Source organism: Frankliniella occidentalis, unplaced genomic scaffold (genome assembly GCF_000697945.3).
Source record: "Frankliniella occidentalis isolate FOCC.00 unplaced genomic scaffold, Focc_3.1 Scaffold296, whole genome shotgun sequence".
Taxonomy (NCBI): domain Eukaryota; kingdom Metazoa; phylum Arthropoda; class Insecta; order Thysanoptera; family Thripidae; genus Frankliniella; species Frankliniella occidentalis.
The window spans coordinates 203,455-212,600 of record NW_026267422.1 but is presented as its reverse complement, the minus strand read 5'-3'; the positions used below and the strand labels follow the sequence as shown (position 1 = coordinate 212,600).

General features: G+C 38.4%; 2 protein-coding genes across 2 annotated transcripts; both read right to left on the bottom strand.

The window, feature by feature from the left end:
• Positions 1-641: 641 nt before the first annotated feature.
• LOC113202530 (RING finger protein 37) lies at positions 642-3,018 on the bottom strand. Its single transcript, XM_026416792.2, has 2 exons — positions 2,095-3,018; positions 642-1,998 (listed from the first exon to the last, which is right to left on the bottom strand). Exons 1-2 carry the CDS (start codon positions 2,771-2,773, stop codon positions 1,043-1,045), a joined length of 1,635 nt encoding a protein of 544 aa, XP_026272577.1. The 5' UTR covers positions 2,774-3,018; the 3' UTR covers positions 642-1,042.
• Positions 3,019-3,452: 434 nt separating this feature from the next.
• Positions 3,453-8,960, bottom strand: LOC113202498 (DIS3-like exonuclease 2). Its single transcript, XM_026416748.2, has 9 exons — positions 8,389-8,960; positions 7,663-8,200; positions 6,661-7,566; positions 6,408-6,581; positions 6,084-6,325; positions 5,730-5,994; positions 5,453-5,643; positions 5,149-5,341; positions 3,453-5,061 (listed from the first exon to the last, which is right to left on the bottom strand). The coding sequence occupies exons 1-9, from the start codon at positions 8,535-8,537 to the stop codon at positions 4,867-4,869; spliced, it is 2,853 nt and encodes a 950-aa protein (XP_026272533.1). The 5' UTR covers positions 8,538-8,960; the 3' UTR covers positions 3,453-4,866.
• Positions 8,961-9,146: the final 186 nt, after the last annotated feature.

Here is a 9,146-nt window from a genome sequence, read left to right as displayed (position 1 = left end):
TTCCTGATTTGATCAAAATTGGTGACTGCCGCTGCTGTTCCCCGTTGATAAAGATCTGGATTGCCGCTGTAACAAAACACGAGCCGACATCCGACATCTCTCTGCTTCGCGCGCTGTTTTGGGGGTGAATTTCGAGTCTAGTCAGATGGTTAAGGCTATCTATATCGAGCTAAGACAAGTAGTCCTCTGTACGCGTACCTCCCTGCTGCCTTGAGACGACTGAGCTCTGCTGACTGATTCCAAAGAACCCTCTCCTATACCTTCCGTATATCTCCGTCCTTGTCGCACTCATAAGGCAGCGTTCCTTGAGGTCTCTTCGGAATCAGTCTGCTGGTCTTCCCTTTACCCCTGTGTTTGTGCCCTCGGGTGCGTCCGGCGCGGCTCCCAAGTCTCGCACTCACTGGTTCCTTCCGTCCACTTGAAAAATTAACGCCAATCCCTAAATTTTAATTCGAAGCTCTCTCAAATATGAAATATGCTCGATTTTACTAATCTATAGTCCAGTTATATTAAAATCTGGAATCGCTCTCTCTCTCTTTCGTGACGTTTTGCTGTTTGTTGGAAATTACCGGCCGGTCTCTCAGATTTTTCAGTGTTTTGGTTGACCATGCAAACTATAAAATAACAATTAGCACACATGGTTAAGAATTATAACTCATAAACTCTTGCTTTATTTCAATTGTGCTGTGAGTTTTGAAGTACACAACACATCAGACGAAATAATAAAGTGACATAAGCCATCAGTAGGAAAATATACCATTTTGTGATAAACAAAATACGTATTTCAGTCTATTCTTGAATATATAATAACAAAATAGTTCAACTATTTTTCAATACACATTATCACAGATAAATTTACTAAAAACAACACAGCAAGGTCCTCCACCAGATTTATTTTTTGGGAAAAATTGTCGTTCAAAAGGCAAGAAGAGATTCAGAACACATGCACGGGCTTTATAAATCTGCAACAAAGCAGGAATTCCCAAATTTGTTGAACTTTAGGGTTCATTGGGTACTTTGTGGGGTATTTGAGGCATCAATATCAATCATGATGGAAAACAGGATCAGAAGATTTGAACTCCACTTGACAAGATGGACAATTGGAAGGTTTCTGCTTGTTTTCTTTTACCAAACATGGGCGACACAAAAAATGAGAGCATGGTAAACAATATAAACTTGCTAGAATTTTACAAGATGCACACTCTTTAACAATACTTTTAGGAGAAGGGATATTGACAAATGATGGTAGACCTGATAAAACTGCTTTCAGTGCTGAGTCTAAACTATCATCTAGTTTTTTCTCATGGGATTTAAGATTATCCAAATGATTACCAGTTGTATCATCCACAGTGAGATCAATGTCAGAAATACTACTTTTCACTGAAGAAACACATGACATATCAGATAACTTAGGTCTCTTTGTTAGACTCTCTGTTTGGTCGTCTGGCTCAGTTGGTCTGGGATGAGTGCTGCAGCTTGGGATGCTGACAGGAGGAGGTGTTGAATCACTGACTTGCCTCTCTCCTTGAGAATACACAATACTTGAAGTTCTGGTAAGAGAATGTTTTCTATTGACAGCAGCTGAATCAAAGCATACACGTGTATTCCGAAATCTACTGACAGTTTGATGACAAATCTGAGGTTGGACGCGGCCAACTGTCCGAGGAATTGTTTTTAGGTCTTTTCTGTCTTGATTAAGTACTAAGAAGCGGTCAATTCTAGCCTTGAGGGCTGTATCCAAGACAGGTCGACATCCTTCACTAAACATGATTCCGGTAAATGGGTCTCCTGGATGGCGACCCCAATTAGCTTCTGCCTGAGCATGGAGGTCTAATGTTTGTTGGTCAACAACCTTTCCACTCGGCAACACCATAGGCAAAGCCATAATTTCCCATGTAATTGCATCAAAAAATTCGTCAGGAATATCTCCAATCACAGACTCGTGAAGCTTCCTACCAGTTATATCTGGAAAGAGGGGAACATCTTGCATGGCAGTGCCTGAAAAAGATTTTTGTAAATTAGTTCAAATCAAAATAACATTTTTTTTCACAAAAACTTGTAACTAGGCAAAGATCAATAGAAATAATGGACTACCTTCATTTTCCTCACACTTCAATTCTTCCTGTGATGATTTCCATAACTTCATTATGTCTGAAACCTGGCTAGCAGGCACGCATGTGCTTGGGCCACCCCATATTTCTATGCTGCTAATGGCAGGTATAGAAGATCCACAAGTCTTAAAGATGCGTAAAGTTAATGAGGATGTATGCGCAATTACTGATCGCTTCTTCCACATCATTGATCTTTGAATGAAATCTGGTCCAACATTGGGAACTGGATTGGGATTTTGCCGACCATATTGTAAAGGACAAAAAAAGATAACTCCTCTCTCGTTATCATTAAGAACAATGGAACCTATTCGCTCAGCAGTAGGGGAGCAAATTAATCCACCCTTAGACTGTTTGTTTGCAGGGCATCCAGAACACAAGGAAGAGTTGTAGGGTACTGAGGAGGAATGGAATTCCAAACCACTTGACTTCTGTTGCCCCACAACTGCTCCAACTTGTATATATCTTATGTTCACATCAAATGGAAATTTCAATGTGATTTCTACTGGAGGTTTAATGAAACGGTCACTCAAAAATCCATTTTTTCTCTTTTGACAGTCTTCTGACACGAGATTGGTGGCTTCGTAACCTTCACTGCTTATCGTGTCGCATGTGACAACAGTCTTAAAGACAGGGTTACAGAGGTTTATCAATGGAGACGACATATTAAATGACTGATCGTGCGATCGTGATCAGTAAGGCTCTACTTAAAAGAGATAAATCTTAGTTTTACATCTTGAAAATAGGTCACTTTTACGATCTGAGAGTTCACATACAGCTGCTAGAGGTGTGTTTACAACAGCTGACAAACAGCTGACAACAGACAGCTGACAGACGATTGCGACCGCGACATCTGAGCTGAGCGCGCGAACTACGATTCTTTGAAAAACAATAAGAAAGACTGATGTGTGGCAAATGTGTCCCCACAATTCACGTTCCTCACGGCGACGCGAAGGAATGTTTCAAGTAAAGGTTTGTTGGTACCCCACGTTGTGCCGTTGTGCCTAGCCTTGCTGCTTGCCGGCTTCGCCGATGGCCGGCTCTACACAGCTGTTATGCGGGTTGGCCTACCCAGCGCGCTGCAGGCGCTCCGTGGCGTAGCTGTTTTCCTCCTCGCTTAGCTATTAATCGGGGAATTATGAACTTTGCTCCGACGGGCAAGGCTCACAATTTGTGGATGAGGACGAAATCGGAACACTTTTTCGTTTGGAGCCCTCGGGGGTTTAAGCGTGGGGCTTCATACGTCACCAACGTGTAACCTTTAATTGCTCAACACAACACACGACGTTATTTTAGTGTGATTTCTCGCTAGGAAGATATGGTAGGAATGAAGTTTAAGTAAAAGACTTTGTAACCACAAGTTTTATAAGAAAATAATAATCACAACATACCCTCAGGAACACAGAATGAAAAGTATTGTCAGCGCTAAAACTTGAGGGATAAATAAGATATTTTTTTCTCATGCTAGCAACCACTGAACGAGTCACTGTACACTTAAATTTCGTTTTGAAGAACCCTCATACCAATAACAATTGATAGTCAAGATTTAATCATTCATGGGTAATATTTCTGACAAACAAATTAAACAAAAGAAAACTGAAGAATCTCGTAAGAGACAGACACATTAATTTCAAAAATTGTGCTTCACCAATCCATCTCTTACCAGAAACTCATGTGACTAAATAGATATAATTTCATAGATACAGAAAATGGGATCAATAAAATCATTAAGTTAACCAGAAACGTCCCAATTGTCAATGTAATTATTACATCTCAATCAAAATTAACAAAACCAGAGATAAGAATACAGAACAATACTTGTATTACCCAACACAAGAAGTAAACAACTACGTAGAGTAGTGAACAACATTGGAGTCAAACTCAAGAACTAAATACTCTTGAGATGTATTTGTACTTGGCTGTAACAACAGTCTTCCTAATTTAAGATTATATCACACTGGAAGACAAAAATAGACAAGAATTAAACCCTTGGTATAAGAGATCATGTATTCAGCATTTGAGCCATAGAAGTCTTCATATAAAAAAATACAGGACTAGGATATGTTACACAACAGCCCTGTACAAAAACTGATAGATAAATACACAAAGACCTAATGAAAACATGCAAGCAAAAACAATGTTAAAAAGTACAAAACTGTATTGGTAATTGTCAATTAATATAGACTACATACTGTGTATACAACCTCCAGCTAATCATCAAAGATTTAAAACAAAAATAACCTTGTAGGGTAGCTGTAATTCATTACCTAACACAAAATATATACTAAAGAGAAATGAAAAAAACATTATCATCAGTCATTCCCACATTCAACATACAGAACCACTATCAAAAACATGACTAGGAAAGACAAAATAATAAAGGAAACAGTTACAGTTACATGACATTTGTCTCAAAATTCATTCAAATTAAAAGGCACGAAAAAAGTCACACTTTACTAGTGAAGGGTGAACAAGGAATTATGCTTTGTAGCTACTTTAAACAAACAAAAAAAGCTTGATGAAATGGCAGTGGCAACATTTGGCACAGCCTGAGCAAAACTTACTCACAGCACATAAATACATTTCATAGGAATCTATAAAACTCAATAGAATGTGTTGTAATAACTCTATCATTAAATTGTTTGTACAACAAACATAGATGTAAAACAACACCAATATTTAAAAAATAAAGTAATGTAACAATTTTTTTTCAGAAAGTTGAAACAAATGATTTAAGGAAAAAGAAAGCAAAAGAAGGTTAATTTTGTTCAATAGGAGGAAGAAGTGATGCTTCCAGCTTGAGAAGATTGGTATTAGAGACACGAAGGGCCACACGCACCACACTAAACATGGTGACAATTTGGGTAGAGTGTTGAGAGGTGCCATCAATAGACCAAACAATTGAAAGTTGAGGCACAAAGTCATTTTTAAACTCAACTGATGCAGACAGTTTCTGTAAAATAATAGTTCAATTCCATGAGATCTCTTGCTAGTTTCAGTAATTTTAAAAAGCAATGATAGATGAGATGAAATTACTTACATCTGTGTATACACGTATATTACTGCCAGTTGAACAAATTAAGGCATCAAAGGACCGATCTTTAACATCAAGAACAACAGCTTCTTCAACAATGCTACCATACTTTCTCACCCACAAAGCCAGAAAAAGTTCATTACTTTGTTCACCTGCTTTCTTGGCACAAAACTTCATTTTGTTGCAATTAGCAGCAATACTGAATAAGAAACATACACATTTATGATACATAAAATACATTTAGAGGGTTAAAAAAAGATCTATATCATGTAAAAGCTATTCAAATGTTGAACAGGATTACTACACTTACCTATTGACGTAGTCCACAGACCACTTTAGCTCATCACTGTATCCAAGGAGTGCAGATAATAAACGGTGAACCATCACATCAGCATATCTTCTGATAGGGGATGTAAAGTGGGTATAAAGGGGTGCGTTCAGAGCATAATGCTTCATGTACTGAACATCATCAATCGAAGCAGCACAGAAGTACCTGGCACGCTGAATCAAAAAGAAATAGTTTGCATTCAGTGCATTTCAATAAAGACAACAAAATAGAAGTAAAAATCAAAATACAGTGTACTCACCACCATTGGCCGAGAACAAAGACTATTAAGTGCTAAGAAACGAGTATCATTGCTGTCAGATTTGCATCGTTGTAGAGATGAATGTAGAGAACCAGCAGATGATATATCCAGCACAATACCAAACTTTTCAAGAGTATCTGCGAGCTTCTTCAGCATATCTGGTTGAGGCTCATCATGGCATCGTAGGAAAGACAACTTAGGAAACCGACTTTGCAGAGCTGTTGCAACAGTCATATTTGCAAGGAGCATAAATTCTTCAATTAACCTAAGCAAGAAACATTATTTTACTAGATAAAAATAAACCACAATAGAGAAGATTACTCAAAATGATGAGGAAATAGTTAAATCTTGAACCTGTGGCTTTCTTTGTTGATGTAGGCTGCAAAATTTTCTGGCTCGCCTGCCGAGTCTAAATGAAACATGAGTTTAGTTTGGTCAACTCTGAGAGCCCCAGTATCAAATCTATGCTTTCGCATAATTGCTGCTAAACTTTGAAGAGACAGAACTACTTTCTTTAGATCCTCTACTGTCCAAGGACCATAAATTGGAGGGAATTCACCTTCTTTCCACTGATAGTTAGGATCATCAATCATTACCTACATTTAAAAAATAAAATTAGTAGAATTTAGACAAAATAGGAGTTAGCAAACCATTTGAAAAAGAAAATTGAGGTGTTACCTGAGCATGTTCGTAAGCCAACTGAGAACAAGAGTTAATCACTGACCGAGTAAAATAGTGAGAAACTACTTCCGCATCTGGAGTCATTTCCCAAAATACAGAAAATGCCAGTTTGTCTTCTCCTGGTAACAATGAGCACATCATTGTAAGCTCCCTTGGAAGCATATGATAAGCCTGAAGACGGTTATAATATAATTAAACTGACACTTTGTACCAAACATAAATTAATGTGCATCATAAACAGCGTGCTTACCCTTTGAACCAGATATGTTGTTGTTGCCCGCTTGGCAACTTCTCTATCCAAAGGTGTCCCTTCTCTAAGAAAGTAAGTAACATCAGATATATGTACTCCAACTTTAAAATTGCCGTTGTCCAGTTGTTCACAAGAAACTGCATCATCTAAATCCTTTGCAGTTGACGGATCAATAGTAAAAATACAGAGCTTCCTTAAGTCTTCTCTGCCTTTAAAATCATTTTCTGTTGGTACAAAAGGTGGTTCAGGGAAAAAAACTTGATAGCTTCTGTCATAAGGAGCACCATCAATCTCATTTTCCAGTAGAATAGCTCGAGTCTCCGCTTCGATATCTCCTTGAACTCCAAAACTATCTCCAATTAGCTGTCCTTTGGCATACCTCACATCATTCCATTCAACAATTCGTGCATTAAAGAGGCAGTTCTCCCAATCTTTAGGATTACCAGGACACTCCTTCATTGGTATTTGCAATCGAGGGACTCGTGAGTCACGAGGAGAGAAGAGGGCCACTCTTGAGTTATTGTCTTGCATTTTCTTCAAGCTACCAACAGCTTGACGATGATGAACTTGGGTCAAAATATAAATGACTTTGCCTACTTTCTGAATACCATCAGTGTTTTTCCATTGGCTTTCAGGCAAAATAAGTACGGCCACTTCATCACCTTCAAGTGCTCTGTTACGGTCTTTAACTCCATCAATTATAATATCTCGTGAGCCATCTGGATTATTTATGTAGGCCTCCCGAAAGTTCCTTTGATTAATTCGGATAAACCCTTTGACCACATTCGCTTGATTTTTCATCATAGCTTCCACAAGTTCTCGCTGGAAATGATCATCGAACTTGTTTTCATTCAACATAGATTCAGAACTTCTATTAGTTCTACTTCTCGATCCGGTACCTCCTTGCTAAAAAAAAAACAAAGAAATAGGAGTTAGTTAAACAAAATACATTAATTAAACGCTTTTGAAAAATCTAAAATGAGAGAACAAGAAGAACCACACCTTTTGCCTTACTTGACTGGAGTTTGGAAAATTTTCAAAATGCTGAGGCTTTGGCTTCATGGCCTGAGGCTTAGCTTTGCGGTTTGAAGAACTTTTCCTATCACAAACATTTGTAATACTTTCATGATTAAAATCACTGCTATATTCAGAAACAGGCTTGGCCCTCCTTCTATTTCTCGGGTTTACTTTCACTGTGTCAGTTGGGATGACAGGGGGGATTTCTGACGTTTCTGGTAAAAATTCGGAGATGCCAGGAGATGATATTTCTTTCAATTCACCATTACATTCACTGAGTTTTTTTATAGATGCCAAAGCCACATTCTTCTTCTTTTTACTTCGTTTCTTGCTTGGTGATGAGACACTGCTTTCAAGCCCAGCAATGTTAACCAGCGGATTTTCAGCACTGATTGTAGGTGTAAATGGTGTAAATGCTGTGAAACTTGTATTGGGTCCATTGGAAGAGAGCAATGAATCTTGAAGACTCAACAATTCAACTTGACCAGAGATGTCATCAGCTTGGTTGTCTAGGGACGTTAATCTAAAATAAGGAAAAGCAAGAGAAAAGAAACATGAAAATGGCGGAGGAACCAGAAACACATTTCACCTGCAGCAGCAAAAGGCAAAAGTGAGGATAGGAAAGTTACACAATAATGTGACATAAAGTGAGAGAACAAATATGATTTTTTCGATTTTTCAGAGAAGCGTTAAGACAAATGAGGTACATACTTCTTTTTACGAGATCTTTCTTTTCTTCTGTTTTTCTTTTTGGTACTCGGCTGAGATAATTCGCCATTCTCCAAAGATTTTGGATCTTCAACATCAACATCCCTTGAAGACTTAGCAGACTTGTCAGAATCTAATACGATTGGATCCATTGCTAACCGGCTATAAGTAACGCAAATGAAATATCACAAAAATGAATCAATCTGAAGGCAATAAAGAAACAGTCCCAGGTTTGTAATCTAGCAGATATGAATGAATGCTGTGGTCTGCTTTCACTTCTGCAGCACAAGCGACGTGACGAGTGACGACGTGACCGTCACAACACAGTCACATAACTGCACATAACGATACCAACATATTCACTATTCACCGCACGAATGTCTTTTGTCAGTTGCTGTGATCTCTTACTGTAAATAACCTGAAATGGCGCATTGATTCAAAGTGATAAATTTCAAAATCGGCCCAAAACAGATATTTTTTGTTCTCAGACAGAATCGCACATGATAACACTCATCTTCCGAGCCACCGCACGCAGAATCGGATCAGCAGAAGCAGAAGCTTATTTGTTATTCACCGTAGACTCTACTAGTTTCCATGCTTCCCGCCCCCGCCCATTGTCACGTGATCCATGCCCCCAGTCCCACCAACCATTTGCCATTTCATCTGATCTGTCAAATCGGTCAAATCAAAAACTAATAAAAATGGAGAAGAAACGCCAAATAATAAAACTGGGAGTGGTCAGGGTGCAGGATGTGCAGTCA

Coding starts and splice junctions, on each gene's coding strand:
- LOC113202530 (XM_026416792.2), bottom strand. CDS start 2,773: ATGTCGTCTCCATTGATAAACCTCTGTAACCCTGTCTTTAAGACTGTT. Junction 1,999..2,094: donor GAAGTGTGAGGAAAATGAAG/GTAGTCCATTAT, acceptor AATCTTTTTCAG/GCACTGCCATGCAAGATGTT.
- LOC113202498 (XM_026416748.2), bottom strand. CDS start 8,537: ATGGATCCAATCGTATTAGATTCTGACAAGTCTGCTAAGTCTTCAAGG. Junction 5,644..5,729: donor TTTGTTCTCGGCCAATGGTG/GTGAGTACACTG, acceptor TTTTTGATTCAG/CGTGCCAGGTACTTCTGTGC. Junction 5,342..5,452: donor TCTGTGGACTACGTCAATAG/GTAAGTGTAGTA, acceptor TTTCTTATTCAG/TATTGCTGCTAATTGCAACA.